The sequence below is a fragment of the Ruditapes philippinarum genome, unplaced genomic scaffold, assembly GCF_026571515.1.
Source record: "Ruditapes philippinarum isolate M1 unplaced genomic scaffold, ASM2657151v2 ctg2933_1_1_1_1, whole genome shotgun sequence".
Taxonomy (NCBI): Eukaryota; Metazoa; Mollusca; class Bivalvia; order Venerida; family Veneridae; genus Ruditapes; species Ruditapes philippinarum.
This window is the reverse complement of record NW_026862688.1, coordinates 3,549-26,033: the sequence shown is the minus strand read 5'-3', so window position 1 is coordinate 26,033 and position 22,485 is coordinate 3,549. Positions and strand designations below refer to the sequence as shown.

General features: G+C 33.2%; 2 protein-coding genes across 4 annotated transcripts in view; one reads left to right on the top strand and one right to left on the bottom strand.

Moving 5' to 3' along the window:
• Positions 1-13,970, bottom strand: part of LOC132719895 (symplekin-like) — a 44,484-nt gene extending 30,514 nt beyond the window's left edge. Inside the window, exons 1-12 of one of the 3 annotated variants that reach the window (XM_060703847.1) lie at positions 13,709-13,970; positions 9,748-9,816; positions 7,892-7,945; positions 7,512-7,585; positions 6,823-6,949; positions 6,068-6,174; positions 3,776-3,839; positions 2,692-2,843; positions 2,221-2,318; positions 1,498-1,652; positions 1,049-1,138; positions 537-704 (exon numbers count right to left, since the gene is read on the bottom strand). In XM_060703847.1, coding sequence (XP_060559830.1) covers positions 537-704; positions 1,049-1,138; positions 1,498-1,652; positions 2,221-2,318; positions 2,692-2,843; positions 3,776-3,839; positions 6,068-6,174; positions 6,823-6,949; positions 7,512-7,585; positions 7,892-7,945; positions 9,748-9,816; positions 13,709-13,801 — 1,251 coding nt within the window. In that variant the 5' untranslated portion in view covers positions 13,802-13,970. Of the gene's footprint in view, positions 1-536; positions 705-1,048; positions 1,139-1,497; positions 1,653-2,220; positions 2,319-2,691; positions 2,844-3,775; positions 3,840-6,067; positions 6,175-6,763; positions 6,779-6,822; positions 6,950-7,511; positions 7,586-7,891; positions 7,946-9,747; positions 9,817-13,708 lie in introns of those variants that run through there. The other 2 variants (XM_060703848.1, XM_060703850.1) reach the window with 2 other exon arrangements.
• Positions 13,971-16,110: 2,140 nt separating this feature from the next.
• LOC132719894 (uncharacterized protein C1orf198 homolog) lies at positions 16,111-22,209 on the top strand. Its single transcript, XM_060703846.1, has 4 exons — positions 16,111-16,453; positions 16,955-17,005; positions 17,329-17,543; positions 19,375-22,209. Exons 1-4 carry the CDS (start codon positions 16,184-16,186, stop codon positions 20,015-20,017), a joined length of 1,179 nt encoding a protein of 392 aa, XP_060559829.1. The 5' UTR covers positions 16,111-16,183; the 3' UTR covers positions 20,018-22,209.
• The last annotated feature ends 276 nt before the right edge of the window (positions 22,210-22,485 follow it).

Genomic DNA, 22,485 nt, shown 5'->3' with positions numbered 1-22,485 from the left:
GTTTCCTAACCATCGTTCCTGGAGAGTTACACCAGTACTAGACTACCTTCCTCCGCGCTAAACTACCAAAGCATCTCCCAGGGATTGAACCCACGCCAGAGAGGTAACTGGATTAGAAGTCATCGACTCTAACCCCTCGACCACGGAGGCGGTAAAAACAAAATAAGAAATAGTATCATAAAACAAAATAAAGAAATAGTGTCATAAAACAAACTCCTTTTTTAACATGTATTACTTTTTCATATTTCTGAAAAAGAACTTACAAGACTGAAATTAGCAGAATTTATACAATAAATACAGTAAACCATTTAAACATTTATTTTGTGCTCCAGTTCTCTTTTCTTCATTTGTTTTCGTAATATCTTGTCTAATTTACCCTTATCTTTCGTAAGCAAACAAACATTGATTAGGTTGTTTTCCAGGTCTACTGCTGAATGTTTCTGTGTACAGCACAAACCACATACATTCTGTGTACACTAATAACAATCTTTGATCAAATACATATAGAGAAAAAATAACTATGTATTATATCTCACCATGCTTATAAGGACTAGATCTGCCACGTTGTTAGCATTAAGTCTCGGAGCCAAATCATCTGCTGTTATATCTATAGCAGTCTGTCTCAAATTTACATTAGCTAGTTTCTGGTCAGTGGCACGATCAGTCCATGGTGTCATTCCTATATCATCATCATCATCATCATCCTGTCAGTAAACAAATTATCAATTGAAGAAATTTCCAACATTTTAAAACTTCTGAAACAATTGTTTCTATATTTCAATCTCACCGTTTCAAAACAATCATATTTCAATATAGGGCTTTACTAACAATATCAAAAAAGATATTCAATGCAAACTAATTTGTTTATCAAAGTAAATCATAAACATGATAACACTGTAATCTTACATTAGCTAAAGAATCAAGTCTTAAAACTGTCAATAATTTCAACTAAATTTAAGGAAGCTATAAGTTATCATAAAGGATGTTTAAAGATAAGTTACAATGAAAAGTTTACAATGGAAATATTAAAATATTCAGCTTTACTGACCCTTTCTATTCTTATTTTCTTCGTTGAAGATTCAGCTTCTTGTCTCTTCCTTTTCTTGGACTCATCTATTTTTGGCATAACTTTTAATACCTACATGAAACAAAACAGTTCACCATTAATCTTTATTGAATGAAAAACTATAAAAATTACACCAACTTTTTTCACAACACCTTAGATCAAAAACACAAGAACATCATTAAATACAATCATTAGAACACATTCATTGTCAAAAGTTTTATCTTCCTCATTATAAAGGGTTAACATCATCAACATAACTAATACTGTCATTATCTTCACCATTATAACACTTTTCTGTCTTCTTAATGTATTTCTAGAGGATAATATTTATTCATTAAGTGTTTTTTTAACCAATATTTTTATGATTATATATTTAGCATATCAAAATGTTTGTCACATCATAAAATACATCACACGATAATATCACTGACCTCAGATTGAGTGGCCCCAAGATCAGTAAGTAGTGTTGTTATATTAGGTAGATAATCTACAGCACACTTGTGTTTGAGCAGAGACAACATCTGCATCTTGAGATTCTTACGAACACTGCTTACTTGTGACTTAGCCAATGTTGGTGGAAGATTCACTGAAAATAAAGAATTTACCTTTTACTGTTTTATCTCAATATTTACAGACAATATAAAATTTGTTTGCATAAACACTTGCAGAACAAGAAAATGCATCAATGAACGAATTCATTTTCATAAAAAAAACATAATAAAATAAAGTATACAAAAACACATAAATAGCAGTCTTTTTTATGTAAAAAAGCAAGCTTATAATTAAGTAAACTTTTAAGGCACTATTTTACATTATCTTATTCAAAAAGGTAAGTATTCTTTTTGAAAATTCAAATAATAATTTTTGCAGCAGATAAACAATATATAGCTTTATTTGCTTTAATCTTGACCATGAAACTAAAGTCCTTCCACCTACAAATTTCATAGGCACCTTGATGAGCTCTACCAACAAGAACCACTTATAGGTCACAGGGTCAAATTTACAAATGTTACAAAGTTCAAGGCTTCACTGTGGCATGCCATTGATTGGAACATTGCTCCTGTTTGAGCATGTATTCATCCAAACATGGCACTTGTTTAGAAAAACATTATATTTTCATTTGTGTCAAAAATGTAAAGACTTGTATTACTCACCATGTAATGTTTCAAATGCCTGTACAACTCTACCAAAGAAAGCTGGTCTCTGTTTGGCAATATTACATAAACTGCTCATAACAGTCATCAAATTTATACTGTAAATTGTAAATATAAAACCAGTCAAATAAAACTTAAGGTATACCAAAGTAGATATTTTAAGCAGTTTACCATGAAATCAAGGATTTAATCAATGGTACAAGTCATTAAACTAACAATTTAAACACTCAGTGATGAAAAGAAAACTACCCTCTTCTTCCATATACTTGTAGTGATTTAACATCAACAGGAGTATGGTGTCAAGAGTAAATATAATTTGTAGTACTAACAATAATCCTTGAATAAATTAGTTTAAGCAAACACATAGTATTAAACAAATGTATTAATGCAGTATTCTCTGAAAATCTACAATGTATATTAATTAGTACAGTACAATACATATAAATTATACACAATTAAAACAAGAACTACCTAGAAATGTGTGGTGAAGCCTGGAACTGAAGTAGAGCATCAAACATTTTCTTTCCTTCCTCTTCTAGTTTATGAACTTTCAGATATTTACTTGATTCAGGTATACTATCTAAGGTTACATTTTCTCCGCGGATCTTTGGTACCTCGGAATCCTATAGCAAAATTATAAACATATACATCATTTCATAATATACAAATGGGGAATAAATCAATTTTTTGGTATTTATACAGGTAAAATTTCAACTAACTTTAGCAGACATTTTTTTTAACAGTATAAGTGGGTTTTTTCTGCGGGCTCCAAATTCTGCGATTTTTCCAAATTTTGGCATGTTTTTATTTCTGCGGACATTATTTCTGCGGCACATTCTTTGGACACATCAAAGTCTAAGTCACATTTCTCTACCTATTTTTTCGCACGTACACATTTGTTTAGCTTCGTCACCACAAAACAATAAAGTAATTACAAACAAATATACTGTTTGCTTTCAAACAAATATAATGCGCAACAATAGAAAGGTATGCAGGTTTTGATCATCGTGAAATGAAGTGTGAAAAATATAACCCAGTTGTATCTTTAATTCTATAATTAAAAAGTTGATAACAGTTGACCGTAAATCAGATGACAAAGTTAACGACGATTATTTAGCATTATAAGGGTTGAAATGGTTTGAAATAACTTTATTCTTAAATTAGCATCATTTACAATTGGTACGTCCTTACAAACACAGATTACATACTTAGCCTACAGCAATTTAATACAATTTGAAAACCCGCTTATCGTTATAATCCGTTAGTCGTTATTACTGTAGACGAAACAGGTCATAATGCAGGACACATAGCGTAGCAGGTGAGTGAAATATTCTGCGGTTTTTATTTCTGCGGGCAGAAAACGCAGAAATAAAGTCACCGCAGAAAAAACCACTTATAGGGTATTTGGTTTTTATATACAGAGAAAAATTCAACATAGTTTATCGGGCATTTTTATTTCTCAAACACCCTGTCTTTAAAAAAAAAGTTATTACATAAAATAAAGATTATGTTAAATAGATATTACAGACTGAAAGTAAACCATCATTCTACTCACTGAGGTTTTCCTAGATAATGTCAAAATGATCCCTTCAGAAAACTTCACCGCATGTGTTCTTATACTGTAATAAAATAACATTTATCATATTATGTTAATTCTTTATTGTAGAATCATTTGGATCAGAATACTACCTTTCAAAACTTATTAGTTTATTCTTATAATACATATAAAAACAAGACCGTGTTTGTTAAACACAAATGCCCCCGGCTCCGATTCTTGTCAGTAGCAATATTTCAAAAAAAGTTTACCCATTCACTCAGTTATGGACAGAAACATTGCCAAAAAATTGTAAACACAAGTTATATAGCTTGACAGAGTCATGGGATTTTGTAATTGTGAAATATATAAGTTGCCAAGTCATTGCTATGACTTGTGAAGTGATAAATATTCAACTTTATCAAATATATATAAATGTAAGAAATCTATACTTGGCACCCTTGACCTTGACCCACTGACACCTATAGAATATCATGCAAGTTATCTTCCTACCAAATATGAAATACACCTGTCAATAAATAAAGGCTGTATGGGCAAAAATGTTAAAATCTATTTTGAGCATTGATGACCTTGATCAAACTGACCCCTAACTCAATCCAAAGGAAGAATACCATGCAAGTTATCTTCCAACCAAATATGAAATAAATCTGTCAATAAATAAAGGCTGTATGGGCAAAAGTGTAAAAATCTATTTTTAGCACTTGTGACCTTGACCCAACTGACCCCTAACTCCATCCAAAGTAAGAATAACATGCAAGTTATCTTCCTACCAAATATGAAATATATCTGTCAATAAATAAAGGCTGTATGGGCAAAAGTGTAAAAATCTATTTTTAGCACTAGTGACCTTGACACACTGATCCCTAACTCAATCAAAAGGAAGAATACCATGCAAGTTATCTTCCTATCAAATATGAAATACACCTGTCAATAAATAAAGCCTGTATGGGCAAAAGTGTAAAAATCTATTTTTGCACAAGTGACATTGACCCACTGAACCCTACCCCAATCAAAAGGATGAATACCATGCAAGTTATCTTCCTACCAAATATGAAATATATCTGTCAATAAATAAAGGCTGTATGAGCAAAAGTGTAAAAATCTATTTTTAGCACTGGTGACCTTGACATCTGTCTGTAGAATATGGTTAATACACCTGTAAAAATGTCAGAATCTATTTTTAACATTGGTGACCTTGACATTGGTGACATTGACCTTAACCCAAATGACCCCTTACTATACCCAAAGAAGGAGGCCCCCTGTTGGCATGTTTGTATTAAACATGAAAGACATCAACCAAAAAATAAAGGCTGTATAAGCAAAAATGTTTAAATTTATTTTCTAAACTAGTGACCTTGACCCTAGAGACCACAAAAAATTAGAGAACCATTAAAGGTATCCACCTACCAAATATGCAAGATATCATTAAATAAATTAAGCAATTAAGAGAAATTTACGATAAATCCAACCTTCGGAATAGGTTAACCAGACAAGGCCCTATTTTCAAAGTGAAAAAAGGGAAATAACTGGGAAATATGGATGACACAGTTATATAACTTGGCAATATCATGTACTTTGTATTGATAAGTGTTGAAATTATGAAGCCATTAGTATAGATAGAACTTAAGATATTTCCAACTTGCCGTTTTAGGTTAACCATAATTCATTTTCTAAGTGCTGAAAAGGGCAATAACTTGGTAAATATGGAAGCCATAGTTATGTAACTTGACCAGATCATGTACTTTGTATTGATTAGTAAGTGTGTAAACTAAGAAGCCATTGGTACAGGTAGAACTTAAGAAAAATCCAACTTGCCATTCTAGGTTAACCTCGTACGGACAGATGGACAGACGGACGGACGGTTCAATTACTATATGCCCGGGGGCATAAAAAATTATTTAAAATGATAAACAGAACAGCATTTGTCAATTTACTAACCTGTGATTGTTTAGTTAGCACTATTGTTTTAGGCATTTTACCTTTTTTTATTTTCTCATATCCATATATACATGTACATCAAAGGTAACAAAAATATAATTTGAAGATGACTATACCATGAAAGCAAGCAAGTGCTTTTGTTTAAGTTAATTGATGACTATAGTTGATACTGCTTGATAGACAAAGTAACACCAGAAAATTAACTCTCCAAGCATCTAACTCTCATGTCATATAAAAAGATACTATTTAACCTTAACCTAAGGTTTTGAGAACTTTAAAATATAAATAACAGACGTCCACATCAGTATATTCTAATACAAAGTAAAGTGCTTATAAACTTATAGTAATATTTACCCATCATTTTCAGAATCCAGCATATCATATAGTGATTTCTTCATCATGGCCATGATATCCCACACCTGGGTCATCTCCGGGGTCGGATGTTTACTTTTTGCTAACCACTGTAAGCAATCAACATATAGCAAATATTAATAAATAATGTCACAGGGTGAGAAAAATGTGCAGCCTGACGGGGACTCGAAACCGTGATCCTCGAAAAAAACGTACTGCTGCTCTATCGACTGAACTATCCGACAGGTTACACATCTTCTCCCCTAAATAGTGAACAGTTCTGAACAGTGACAAAAACATATTGTATAGTTTAAAATACATTGAAGTCTTTGTTCAGAATATACAGATTTCACCACAAGATTGGAACTGGAATCATGAATAATATTTGAATGTCAAAAATGATATGTATCTTACAAGATACTGAGACAGTTAAAACTGTAAGGTATTGTGCAGAAATTATTTACAGTCATTCAAAGTGTATCAATAATATCATTTTGCTCATTAATGCTTGATCCTGGAGAAACCTTGCAGGTTATCTGATCAACTTTCAAATTTGTTTTCTGTTACACTGTAACTAACTAGTAATGATGCTATGACACTAGTAGGGCTGGAACCCATGATCCTGGGCTAGACATGCAGACACCTTTATACCACCAGGCCACTAGACAAAACAAGGATGACAGAATATAATAGACTTACCATGATTAGTGTTTTATAGATTCTGGACAGTGAGGTTGATAGTTTATTTATAGACTTACCATGATTAGTGTTTTATAGATACTGGACAGAGTGAGGATGACTCTCTTCTGTACATTGACATTTTCATCATTCAACAAATGTTGCAGACATGGCATTATTTTTGTTAATAGTTCTGGATCTTTCTTACTGTCAAAATAAATAATCTATACTATCAGACAAAACAACAAATTTACTTACATGTAGAGATAAATGTATTGCATACTATAGAGATTGCAAGCAATCTTCTACTACATGATGTTTTCAGACAAAAATAAATCTCTCATTAGGTGTGCAAATTGTTCAGCTTCATTAATATATGTATATAACTTTTGTACTACTGTGATAATCTAACTAGATATTAGAATTTAATAAAATAATGACACATTGTAGCTGGTCATGTTGAACAAAGTCACTTAATACACAATGTTCATTTGCACAAGTTAAGATTTTACTCCATTTAAGGTGAAATATAAAACTGCCCAATAAACAGAATACAGTATGTTTGTACTATATTCTAGATACAGCTCTAGATGAAATGCTTTAATTGCATAATAATGTAAGCTCTCAATACATTTCTCATAAATAGATTAGATTTTAAAGAAACAATTACATCATTCTTACATTAAAATATATAACTGAAGATACAAAATTTTACTGTCACATATTTAGTGTAAAGATTGGGACAGTCTTTGTGATGAAATTCACTTACCAAGCTTCTTCCATAAATCCTACTACATACTTCCTTACATCTACAGATCTATCACTTTGAAATGCTATCATTTCCTGCAATGACATACAAGATATTGAAGTAACTGTGCATTGAATGGCTTATGAATTAAGATAAAATTTATCAACAGTCAAATTATATTGATTCTATATTCTTATAGTTGATTATCTAAAGAGTTGTAACACAGAATGTCTCACATGAATATTGTATGTAAACAGAATTAATGTTTCGGAAAAATATTCTCCCTTTATAACTAGTGTTTTAGTTAAGCCCCTGGCAGGATTTGAACCTACAGAAGGGATGAGGCAAGTGGGACAAGTCAAGGTTCATGTATAGCAAAATAACAGATAAAAAACACTTACATCAAAGAAGTTGTCCAGCAGATTAGAATCTTTGTGAATAATCAACTCTTGTACCTGATATATAAAATGTTTTGTAAATCAAACATATAACTGTATACTCTTAACAATAGATCCATTTTCTAAATAAACTAGAACTGCCACTATCATGGCGTGAATACCCCCGCATACCACTTTGTCAGAATCAACAGTGGCCATTTAGAGCTCAAGGACAACCTCCCTGCCAAATCTGAGGTTACTAAGCCAGTGCATTGCTAAGTTATGTATTCTACATGCTTCAAATGTGAAAATGTCAAAATCAATACATTGCGGACAGGACATTCTTTAGCAATTGAGAAGAAAAGCTTTTTTTTGTCAAGGTCCCTGTGACCTTGACCTTTGACCCAGTGACCTCAAAATCAATAGGGGCCACCTTATAGTCAAGATCAACATCCATGCCAAATATGAAGATTGTGGGTCAAAGGAATCTTAAGTTAATGGGTGGACAAACTTTTTGAAGTCAAAGTCCCTATGACCTTTGATCCAGTGACCTCAAAATCAAAAGGGGTCATCTACTAATCATGATCAACATCCATGCCAAATATGAAGACTGTGGGTCAAAGGAATCTAAAGTTATTGGGCAGACAAACTTTTTGAAGTCAAAGTCCCTGTGACCTTGACCTTTGACCTGGTGACCTCAAAATCAATAGGGGTCATCTACTTAATCATGACTAGCCTCCATTCCAAATATGAAGACTGTGGGTCAAAGGAATCTTAAGTTATTGGGCAGACAAGCTTTTTGAAGTCAAGGCCCCTGTGACCTTGACCTTTGACTTGGTGACCTCAAAGTCAATATGGGTCATCTACTTATCATGACTAGCCTCCATGCCAAATATGAAGACTGTGGGTCAAAGGAATCTTAAGTTATTGGGCGGACAAGCTTTTTGAAGTCAAGGCCCCTGTGACCTTGACCTTTGACCTGGTGACCTCAAAGTCAATAGGGGTCATCTACTAATCATGACTAACCTCAATGCCAAATATGAAGACTATGGGTCAAAGGAATCTTAAGTTATTGGGCGGACAAGCTTTTTGAAGTCAAGGCCCCTGTGACCTTGACCTTTGACCTGGTGACCTCAAAATCAGTAGGGGTCATCTGCTAATCATGACTAACCTCCATGCCAAATATGACGACTGTAGGTCAAAGGAATCTTAAGTTATTGGGCGGACAAGCTTTTTGAAGTCAAGGCCCCTGTGACCTTGACCTTTGACCTAGTGACCTCAAAATCAATAGGGGTCATCTACTAATCATGACTAACCTCCATGCCAAATTTGAAGACTAAGGGTCAAAGGAATCTTAAGTTATTGGGCGGACAAGCTTTTTGAAGTCAAGGCCCCTGTGACCTTGACCTTTGACCTAGTGACCTCAAAATCAATAGGGGTCATCTACTAATCATGACTAACCGCCATGCCAAATTTGAAGACTAAGGGTCAAAGGAATCTTAAGTTATTGGGCGGACAAGCTTTTTGAAGTCAAGGCCCCTGTGACCTTGACCTTTGACCTAGTGACCTCAAAATCAATAGGGGTCATCTACTAATCATGACTAACCTCCATGCCAAATTTGAAGACTAAGGGTCAAAGGAATCTTAAGTTATTGGGCGGACAAGAAAAAACCGACGGACGGCCGGACAAGCTGATTCCAGTATACCCCCCTTACAACTTTGTTGTGCGGGGGTATAAATATGTCATTACATTTTCATTAATCATCTAAAAAATTTAAAACCTCAAAAACAATTATTTTGAGAGAAAAACTAGGTTTTAATATCTTTAATTATCAAATTATATGATGTTCTTTCTTTTTGAAACTGATCAACACTTTTACCTGCTTCAAATTGCCAACTTTTTGTGCATCTTTAGACATCAAAGATGCTTGATTCAATAAATCAACAACCTGAAACATAAAAATTCTTAGATTATTACATAATAGCAAATGTCATCTTATTTTTTTACAGTCGCCCCTAAATGTCATCTTAGAAAATCTGGCATTGACTTTTAAATGATGATATATTTGATTGTAACAAGTACTGATATAACATGCTACAAGAGTCTATATATAGCAACACCTTATGCTATGTTTTCAATACCTTCATCAGGCACAGATTGTCTACACTCAGTTTTGATCTTTATCATTGACAAGGTATTGAGAATACAACAGATAGACCAAGAGGACTTTAGTGGATCATAACTTGGAAACTGGAAGATCTCAATTTTGCAGACTGTCCCACATGCAACAACATAGGCAACCAAAGATGATGTGCCTTCAAGAGGTAACAAGACAAGCCGGGCTGAAGTTCAATATCAAGAATATTAATGTCTCCTTGTCAAATCCTCAAAGGTGCATCCATCTAACCAATGCTTTGAAGGTGTGGACTACTATCACATATTTCCACAGCATTGTGAGCAAGGCAGTGGGCAAAGAGCAAGACCTACAGGCCAGAATCATGCCTTGGTATTGCTTTGGTCACCCCAAACCCTGTATGGTACAATAAAACATTTGCCAATAAACTAAAGTCAGTCTGTAAAACAATTGTAAAACAGAGCAGAAACCTAGAAACATACCAAAGGTCTATGTGAAGTACTTCACAAAGAACAAGTCTTCATCAACTTCCTGAGGAAAAAAGTAAGTTCAAAGAAAAAATATCAACCAGCACTTATGGCAAAATCAGGTCAGCTACCCATCACTGACTTCATTTTGCACATTAAGCTGGTGTTATTAAGTTGGTGTGGATTAAGCTCATAATGCACATTAAGTTGGTGTCTGCCCTGGCAACATCCAAAAATAACTTGCAAGGATCCGAGTGAAATCCACAAGGCACCAGAAAAAGAGGCTGACCTACCATGATATGGAGAAGGTCCCTAGGCAAAAGCTGTAGGGCATCATGGGGCAAAGCGATGGTGATAGCCACAGACCATGCCCAATAGGGAGGATACCTCATCTTTATCCACTTGGCACATATCAGCCCCGCCTGATAAAATTAATACCAAAAAACAGTAGCATGTTATTCTCCATCTATTGAGTTACATGCCACTTGATTTCAAAAAATTCAAGTAAGTGTTCCTTCCAGCATATTTCAATACACACCTCACAGCGGAGTCTTATATATGTGACTTTGAATTAAATGCATGATTTACTACAGAATGACACATTTTATTATACTACATCCGGCTAAAATTAGAACATGTGTAAAACACAGTGTCTCCATCTAAAGGGGCACTGTTTTGCATTGGACAAAACACATTGGTGATATAACTGTTGCATTGTCATAACACCGATTGGCGTAGTGCTGTGTGGATGTAGTTCTGGGTTGCCGCTTTTTATATTTTAAAGGCATCAGACATGTAACATAAAAACACTATAAATATAATCAACATAAAAAACACTATACACGAATTGACAAGTTTCCGAACTAGCAGACGACAGGCTATTCTTATCAGTAGAGTTACAAGTAAATATAACTGATTGCATATCTCACTGTATACAACGTATGTAAAATGGTCTGACTTGTGTTAGGTCTAACCGGAAATTTAAATACCTTCAGTGTCAAACAATGTGTTGAAATATATACTGAGACATAGCTAAGAGCACAAGCTTTTCATTGGTGTAAAAAAATTTAAAATCGGACATTAAATCGCCCCAAACTAGCGGTTTAAAACGGCTAAATTTACATTGTTTTAGCATTAGAGATGTTGATTTTACTCAAAGATAAGGGAAACAACTTGTGTTTTTTCACCCGATATACCTCGGTTATTTACATAGTTCATATAGAGACTGTCAATGGGTGTAATATTGGTAAGCTTTCCCTCTGGCATTTACTTAAGCTAGGGGATCATAAAACAGATATTGGTACGGACTACGGACCTAATGGAATAGAATTTCTGCATTGTAACGCTTCCCATTTAATTTCACTTAAAATCACAACTGCCGGTTGTCAAGGTAGCATTTTATTTCACCATTTTACACTTGCTTAAAACCTCGCTTGTCACTACAAATAAACATTTCTCTATCTATCTATCTATCTATCTTCCATATATTCAGACCCCTGCTGGGGACCTAGACTTGACACGCGTCAACTGACAAGAATGTTAGTAAAAGAGCTGAAATAAAAGAATATAAAAGTAATGGAAATGAGTATATTGTTAAAAACAGGTTAAAAACAGAACAGGTATTTTAGGGAGACGTATGTTCAATCCGGCTTACAGCCAGACTGAACTCGGGGCCAGACAAGTTTATGATATCAGGTGGTAAAGCATTCCAGTGGACTATTGTTCTTGGGGAAAATGAATATTTATAGTAATCAGTTTTAGTTTGGACTTGTTGGAATGCATGGAGATGGGATTTTCTAGATGATCTTGTAAGAGGGATGATATACTTTGGGAAAGGGATAGCCTACTGGCCATGCAAGATGTTGTGAAACGTGACCAGGCATTGTCAATACGCCGAACGTCAAGGCGCCTCCATTGAAGGGAAGTCAACATGTCAGTGACACTTGACATACGGCCGAAGTCATGTTTGACCAACCTAGCAGCCCTTCTCTGGACGGACTCTATCGGGTCAATGAGAGTTCCTGTGTAGGGGGACCAGACTGTGGAGCTGTACTCAAGCTGGGGCCTGACAAGTGTCTTGTATGCGGTTGACTTTAACCTTTCTGAGTGAACTTTGATGTTTCGGCGTAGAAAACCAAGTGTTTGATTCGCCTTTGTTGTGATGTTGTTTATGTGTTTGTTCCATGTTAGATCATTTGATATTGTAATGCCAAGGTATTTTGCAGATGGAACTGTTTCTAATGTGGTGTTATGTAGAAGGTATTGTGTTGGAATGACTGTTTTTCGTTTTGTGATTTGGATAACCTGGCATTTTGATGGATTAAATTGCATGTCCCATTTTGTCTCCCATTGTTCAAGTTGGTGTAAGTCATGTAAATGATGTTGTAGTAAGCTAGAATGAAAAGCGACAGTCAGAGATAGATAGATGGCCGTGTCATCAGCAAACAGGCGGACTTTAGAGGATTGGACATATTCAGGAAGGTCATTGATGTATATAAGAAATAAGAGGACCAAGCCCTGGGGAACACCGGAGGAGACTGGTATGGAGCTGGATGTGGAGCCATTTACCACCACTGACTGTGACCTGTTATCAAGAAAACCTTTGATCCATTTAAGAGTTTGACCCCTAATACCGTAGAAATGCAGCTTATATAGAAATTTTTCATGGCTGACCATATCAAAGGCCTTAGAGAAGTCAAGAAGGATTAAGTCTACTTGGCTTCTCTGATTTACTGACTGTAGGATATCATCTATAAGCATTAATAATTGGGATTGACATGAACTTTTTTCTCGGAAACCATGCTGCAATTCATAGAACAAGTTTGATCTAGTAAAGTGCTTTGTTATACTGGAGGAGACAATGTGTTCCAGGGTTTTACACAAGATACAGGTAAGAGAGATAGTTGGCTGGGTCTGACTTGCTACCTTTTTTAGAGACAGGGGCGACATAATTTTGCCATTTTCCAGATGTCTGGTAGTGCTGGACTGCAGTGATTTCTGGAAAAGTTTGGACACTATAGGGGCTAATTCTTTACTGGTATTTTTGAGCACAATGGGTCTAACATTTGATCAGGTCCTGCAGCCTTACGGGGGTTGAGGTTTTTTAATAGCAAGAGTTACCTTCCCTTTGAAGTTTTATAAATTAGATCGTCTCCCTTTTATAAAAGCAAGGCACACAAATAAGAAATCAATTGAAAGTAAATGAAACAAAATTAAAAACTTAAATAGATATCACGTACTTTATCATAAACGGAACCAACAGAAGGTCCCGCATCAGGATCTCCCTCCTCCGTGAAAAACTGTGCAGCGGCAGACCGCCTCGTGTCCGCCATTATCTTAAATAACTGAATCAATCTATATTGAGGGCTATGTTATTTTGATATGGAAAGGCTATAATGTCATTGGATTTAAATAGTGGCAATGTAAAAAGGTTCTATTTTTATTATGGTTGGATATGCACATTTTAAACGAAAGCTAGTAAATGTGTTCATGTTCGATTATTCGCATTTCATTGATTCAAATTTGCGAATTCAAAAATAGAACTGATTATAAATTGTGTGATATAAAAATTAATAAAAGATGAAAATGTTTATATGACCTAATAATGCAAGTATTTAAACAAAATTGTAAATGCAAATATGCGGCTTCATAATGTTTCTCGAAACTCTTATCCATACTATTCATATTATCTCAATGCTAAATGACATCACATGCCGTACCTGATTAAAACTAGAAATGTGTCCGTATGACACAGGTACATCCACATTCCACTGTCTACTGACATACTGCAGCGGGGGACAGACAAAAGGAAATTCTACATGACTCCCCCTACCCCTAAATGGTTTGGGCATAAAAACAACATCGATTTTTTCTAATGTTGACATACCGAGTTTTGCACAACTACATGTGCTGACCAACAGTCCTGTAAACGTTCATGGCTTAAGGTCAAATACCTTTTGAGCGTCACACAATTTGAAAATTGTAAATTTATACTAATTCAAGGGCAATAACTCTTTCAAAACTAAAATAATCTACATGCAAAAACCCAAGGTGCACAGCTTCACATGCATTCCTGTAAAGTTTGTTGATTCTAGCAAAAGCATTTTTAGAGGTACACATGACACAACTTTTGAAACTTTTTTGTAACGGGGACTTACTCTTCAAATTCTGATTAAATATTCAAGAAACCTCCAGGTGCACAACTACAAATGCTGACCAAGATTTCTGTAAAGTTTCATGACTCTAGGTCAAATATTTTTGCGATATGTGCGACAAAAGTTAAAAATTGCAATTTTTTACTAAGTCAATGTCAATAACTCTGACAAAACCATGCAAAACCCCAGGTCTTTTACTACAAAAATAAGAGGTCAATATTGAACACCAGGGAACAAAGGTACACCAGATAACGAGAGAACGAGGTTCTCAATTATGAAATCATTTCTTGTTATGTTATACTGTTATTATACTAGTTTTTCCCTTTATATGAACTCGTACTTTATAAAGTTCGTAATTTCTTGTTTGATAAAATATTCATTAACGTGTCGTAATCGAAAGTATTAAAAATGCTTTGTCACAAATCTTTAATTTATTATTACTATGTTCTGTTCATTCTAAAGTTTCCACTTATATTTTCTGTTTGTATTATCTCTAAGGACATTGTATTATAATTATACGACAGTGATGTAAACCATTGGATAATTATATGAAATTCTTGTTTTGTGCCTAATTTGGTCTGTTTTGTGCCTTTGGTCAGATACTCGCGAATACGTTTTGACAGATTTTTAAAAATAAATTATAGTTGATTTATCAGGACAAAATTTTGCATGGACAAATCTGTTACGTTGATGTCCAACATCATTTTATTGACTTGGATAAAAACTTTGTTGACTTAAATTTAAATTTAGAGCTTCAACAATAAAATGCGAAATGAGAAATATTAGAAGTATTAGAAACGTTAGAAATATTTTTAACCAAATCAGACTAAAATTCGTTAAAAAGTTAATTAGATCTAGGTTATTGCTTTCTTTTTAGGTCAAGTTATCATTTTATCATATTATGTCGAGTTATCTGATTCTAAGATAAAGCTAATATGTTTAAACTACTTCTTTTTTAATACAACGAAAGTGATTTTTTTTAAAGAAATAATGTTTCATATTTGTATTAATAATGTCAAAACTAGTAAAGATTAAAGAAATATGTGTTGTTTTGGAGTATTTTAACTATTAATAATGTACTAGTACATGTAACTAAAAGAATGTCCGTATTATAAATTTTGTTCTATATTTGTTGTTTTTCATTTTTTTGGCTATGAGTACAGAGCGGGATATTCTTATGGATATATCACATATATATGAAGCTGAAATAGTACACTAACTCAACTTTGGACAAAGACCTTTATATTGATAAAGTTTGATATCAGACTATTAGTGACTACTCAAATTTTTTAATACGTGATAAAATTTCTCAGTTACTATTTCTGTTAGAGTCAGTGATCACGTTGTTCATTCGATTACAATTTGCACACAAAAGTTAGTTAACCACTTTCAAAGGGACTTGCGATAAATATACGGAAATATTACGGGTTTTGTGGATTTTATACATGTTTGTACCTAACAGTAAGGTGGAGTATTTATACTAGAAAGTTACTTCCGGGGTATTATTTTTTTTTTTTCAAAGAAAAATTAACTAAATTAATATCTTTAGCAAAAGGAAAAATGGAACAACGTTCAATTGCGTACTTTTCTTCCATTAACCCGCTCGCGAGAAAGATAATAAAAGATGAAGGAAATTTGAAAAGCGCTTTAAAGGGACGTTGGGATGAATTAAACTGGCAAGAACAAGAGGCATTGATTGATGATTTTCTGGTTGACAACTCTATTAGACAGCGATATGCTGACACAGAAAAAGTTCATTCATATCCCAAGTCTTTCCCTAAGCTCAAAGTTGAAACTGGAGAGAAGATTGTTGTTGACTTTGAAAATGATGTAAGTTATAAAGCGGTGTAAGTCTAACTTGACCCAAGACAACCAAGCCCAAAATTAGTCATTCCATCTCCAAGTGAATCAGATATATCTAACTTCCATTAATGTTAAACGGGAACAAAATGATTGCACGCCAGATTCGCAAGAAAATTAAAATTAGTTAATTGCTTGTGGATTTTTTCAGTGTTTGTTAATTTTGTAAAGTAATTGCCTTTTACTTAGTAATTTAAGAAATTTGCATTTTTCAACTTGAGTATTTGAATGAGAGTATGCGTAGTTATACATCTGTGGTTGGGAAAAATCAAGATGACAACATTGGAAAAATTGAATGTTGTTTTTAAAATTTTATGCCCCGGGTAGTCTCAATATTTCGACTGCAAGACGGACAACTTTACAGACTGATATTACACAGACGTCGGCCTTTAAAGGCGCTAACTAAGTAAGTATATAAAAATAATGTGATATAAAATATTTTTAGAGCTGTCATTGTAAATTATTTTTCAGTGCTGGACATGGCAAGATGAGCATTCATCTCCTTTTAATTGGCGGACAAAGGTAAGCTATACAGTGTCATCTCTTATGTACTTGCATTACATATATTAGTGCCTTTTTATAGATTGTATTTAGCTGCTCACAACTCAAGGTTCAGAACTGAGTCTTTTTAATGAAGGCTCATCTTGCAACAATAATCATCGGCAAAAGCATTTGAGAATCAGTGCATTATTTATCATGGCCATCATAGCCAAACACAACATGCTTTCTTGATAATAACCATAAATATAATTACATTATAAAAAACTGCAATATTTCGATATTGGAATTCTATTTATTTTTATGAAATAAAAGTCTTATTTTAATGTAAAATTTAATGATTTTAGAGTCAGCAAGATCTTACACTAGATGACCTAGAAGCAGATGCACTGTGTAGTAAACCAGCATCTAAAGGAAAGAAAGTTGAGACAAGCATTAACCAGCCATCTGAATCTATAGAAGAAAGAACAGATGAAAACAGGGAGTTTTCAGTACAAACAGGCACAAGTATATGGGAGTCACCTTTCCTACAAGGAATGAAGAAACCAGACTTCTTAAACAGGTCAATCATTATCATAGAATAAAGTTCTGTGAATCATTGTCAAATACAGTTGACTCTCAATAAGTCAAAATCGCTTTACTCAAAATTCCGCCTTAGTCAAATAATTTCTTAAGTCCCGTCAAATTTCCTTCTTTATTTTTGTATTTTAACTTCGCTTAGGTCAAATTTTGACTTACCGAGACTACTGTTTAGTCGAAAAGAAAATTTGGTCCCGTCAATTAAAGCCCAAAATATTTTCATCTCAATTAGTCGAAGTGTGAAAACAGCCGACTGATCAAAGGTCGGCGACATCAAGGTGAGATGTTGTCACTCGTGATTTACACGTTTCATAGTAATTTTTAATTGCCGGTCATCATGTATTATTAACACGTCGTAAAAGTGGCTTTAATCCGTTTCAGGACTTAATTGGTTTTAACAGTTAGATAACTAAATTTAAAATTTAATTACATTTCAAGAAAGTTGACTCGTGCCAGTCTGACGGGTGTTAGTCCAATAATAGCCTAGGTATTGATGTGTGTTATCAATGTAAATGACATTTGTATAATTAATGTTCCGTCATATTGCATACATTAAATGGTACTTCCGGTTCACGATAGTTGCTAATTTCGTTTTCGTCCGATGATCAATTAAATCAAATATAATTGTGTGTTTATGTTACTATTAATATACATGTATTAAATTTTGAATTATATATTTTTGTTCATTTATAATTTGTTGTTGTAAGTGATTTACCGTCATTTCAATGGTCAAATATTGCAGCATTGTCGCTAACAACAATAACAAACCTACTTCTTTACACATTCAATCAGGCACATGTATATACATGTACGAATGTCAACGTAATGGCGGTAGTTCCACATTACTCGAATTCCGTTTCTCTCGAAGTAAAATGCCCAGTCCCTTGGATTTTGAGTTACCGAGAGTCAACTGTATATCATTTTATTTTGTACATACATCCAGAGACATAGATAACAGATAGGCAACTTCCTTGCCAGTTAAAATATCACACGTGCCTGCTAAACTACAAACTTGTAGCAAGTAAAACTTATTAACCAGATATCAAAATCAGTAAAATAATACATTTTCTGAAAGCTTATGCATTTGTCTATGGCTGCAGGTAAAAATATTTACAGTTCCCATTTAAATAAATGATACATCACTTTTCTAAAGAGAACTACTTAATAATTTGTGTTACAAAACTATTTAATGACGAAAAAACAGGCTCAGTGGGTATGTTCTGCTATATTTTTCTAAGTGAAAGGCATGGAAAGTTACCAATATTTTAACATGCAGCAATTGATAAAAGATTTACCTTTCAAACGGTATATAATATTAAAGGATCAAATGTACATCAATTAATTTTTATTTGCTTCAAAATGCCTAATTTTTCACTTTTGATAGGCATGAGTGATATTTCAATGGAGTATATAGGAGCTGCTTATCTCTGTTATCTATGTCTCTGATACATCTATCTTTTTTAAGACCTGTCAGAAGGAATTATGACACCATTTTCACTCAGAAGAGTAACTTTTGTGTTGAATATCTTTGGAACTTATTAAAACATTATTTTTTAAAAGTTTGTTGTGAAGAAAGTATTTAGCTAATTTGAACTTTTCTTGAGGCAGCTTCCTTGAATTAAGTTCACTAGTACTGGTCTGTTATCATATGAGGAAACAATCTACTGTAAGTACCTAGTAGGCCTGGAAGCCATGAAGTAAGGACCAAGAGGCTGACATGTTAACCATTAGTCCTATACTTTTATATATGAAGGGTTAAATTTAAGTTCCATAATATCTTTGTAAATTAATTTTTTAATATAACACCATTTCAGATCAAGAAGCACAAGTCCTACAAAGTCAGCAACATCAAGAGAATCATTGATGACAAGTAGATCTAAGACACCAGAGGAAGTTAACTATGCTTTTACTGGAAGTGTTGATGATTTATCCAGCTCTCCAAGTATTGTAGGAGACAGATGTTCCTCTGTCTCCAGCGGGGAGATACTAGCAACATCACCCTCACATGAATCTGTAAATCCTGTCAAACCATCAAGAAGGAAGAGATCAGTAAGTAAATCACCTTCCAAAAGCCTCCTGTCATCATCTAAAAAATCAGATTCTGAAACTGGATCACAGTCTCTTGTTCAGTACAAAGATGATGATGAAATGGCTTTTGACAATCCAGTTATAGGAACAAATTGGTCATCATTCGTAAATGGTCAAGAGGAGGAGGAGTTAAGTAGTGCCACACCATCTCCATACAAGAGTTTGATTAAAGAACCAGACCCAATTGCAATGGATAGAGGTGAAAATGTAGAGCAGTCCAATTTATTATCTGGTTCTCAGAATGAGTTCCAGGACGAGTACCTATATGTTGAAAAATCTATTGATGAAGATCAGTTTACAGGTCAAATTGATGAATTGGATGCATCAAATCTGTCCAAAACCGGTTTCGACTTTCTTGATAACTGGTGAGAGCAGAGAAAATTAATATTTTATGTTAGTTGGAGGCCAGTAAATGGGTGAAGGAATCTCATCTATTAAAGGAAATATTTAAGAAAGATTTTAATGAAGTAAGCACCTGTATAGTGTGGTTTTATATATCTTTGTAATACACTGTTTTTTGTGGAAATTTGATATATTTATGATTTAAAAACTGGTGGCAATAAAATATATTTAATATTATAGCAATATATTCTGGGTATTTACTAGTACCCTTTCAGTATATAGCAAACATGTTTTGAATGTACATTAATGTGCAATATATGTTAGTATAAATATTATATGATACAGCAGAATTTATCAATTTTATAGTAGTGAGAAAGTATTATTACATCGGTATATTTAACTATTTATCTGTAAAATGAAATGCATATTTGGCTCTCTTAATTTATCTAAGCATTTGTGCAGCACTATTGTGGATGTATTTTATCATTTTATCAGAATTTTTATAGTTGAGCCTTGTTGAAGATTAAGTTTATAGATTCAATTAAAACCAACCTGTATTGAACAATAAGCGTGAAGCTCTATGCTAAAGGAAACAATGGCTTGCCCTTGACAGGATTTGCACCCACGATGCCAGCAGTCCTTATGTTACTAGTCTGAAATATTAACTTCTAAGTCATGCCACCTTTTTATAAGATTCAAAGATTAAAGGATTTTCCATTATTTCTGTTATCAGTATGTAACGATTTTAGTGTTAATGTAAATTTGTAATTAGTTTGAATTTTCATTCAATCTTTGCTTTTCACGTGCTTAACTTAATAGGAAACACATAAGGTGGTCATAAATTAAACTTTTATCATCTTTATAAAAACAAAATATAAGTTAAAATATGTGAAAAAAATTCCTGATGTGTAATAATTAGTTTTTTTTTGCAGGTCTACCAATAAGGGAAAAAATACTATATCTGTTTTTAATTATATTTAATGATGATTTCATTGTTTTCATAGAATGAAATTGCATGTACATCTATTTGGTTGTCTTTTTTACAAATTTAAAGTGTTTTAGATTATTTATGGATATAAATATATGTTTGCTTGTGATTATTTTACATTTTTCTATATTTTTTGTATAAATATATAAACAAAATAAAGCCTAATTATTCATGTGGAACTGCTTTTTTCCATAGCATCTGCATTTTCGTGATATGTTTGAGTCTCACTCGTTTATTGATTCATTTATACCTCTCTCTGAAAGAGAATTAAAACAGAACAGTTGCTGTTGTACAGCAATATATAGACAGAATGACATTGAAATAATTTTCTGTTAAATCAAAAAATTAATTGCTAGTTAATCATTTACTTATAAACGAAATCTCTAGATATGTAATGTAAAGGTATAATTTCTGATGACAAAAATAATAATTCATCAAGTGATCCAGTTTTTCTCGTCCTAATTGTTTTGACTTAGAATAGGGTTCTTCAAATAGAATTTGAAAGACTTTGCTTAGAAATACAAGAAGCTAAGTAGTTATCATTTGGACAGTCTATTTCTTGGATTTTCAAAAGACAAATCAACTAAGAAGTCATTTCTATCTGATTGCTCTAATAAAAAATTAAAGTCATTGTTTATTGACATAGTGTCATGAATCTGACATAAAGAAATTATTTCATGATAATACTTTGGAGTCTGTTATATTGACATAGTGTTTCAGGACATAAAGAAATTACTTCATGCATTGTCTGTTATACTAGCTATGTTTTACCATAGAAATAATACATGTATAATTTTGTATATAGGTTAGATTACAATTATCTTCATATTATGTATGAAATGTTGTGAAATATAATAAAAACGTAATGTTGTGGGGAGATAGTATTGCCAATATGTGTTTAAAATGTTTGAATATCAGAATAACCAGTGTCTATATGGTGAATTGTATGTGTTCAAAACAGTATTTTCATTTATATTATTTTTGTAACAGTTATATATACATTTGTACCTCAAGCATGTTCAATTTTATTACAAAAATACATTTCTTTGTAGAAAATGATCAGACTATAATAGTGCAAGATTTTTTTATATTTTACACAATTTTAGTTTTTTGGCAACTGCTGTATTTATATGTTGAACATCACCATTGTTTACATTACTGATCTGTGAAGAATTTATATATTAAAGATAAATCTTTCTTTTTCAATGAAATAAAACATAACTAAATATAACTATTTTGTGACGTTTTTCTTTGCTTCCCAAATACTTGTAGATCAGAAGAGCCAGGTAGGACACTGGTATGGTAAATAGGGAGGAGGGTATATAGGAGCAAGCTTGTTGGTTGATCAGTCCACTTCATGGTTTCTGGGTGATTACTTTTGAATGAGGCAATGGATTTTAATAGTTGTTTGGAATGCAGAATACAGATCAAGTTTGATTTTGGATATTCAGATCACTGAATTCTTTACATAGATATGCCACTTTTTCATCTTCAGATTTGCAATAAT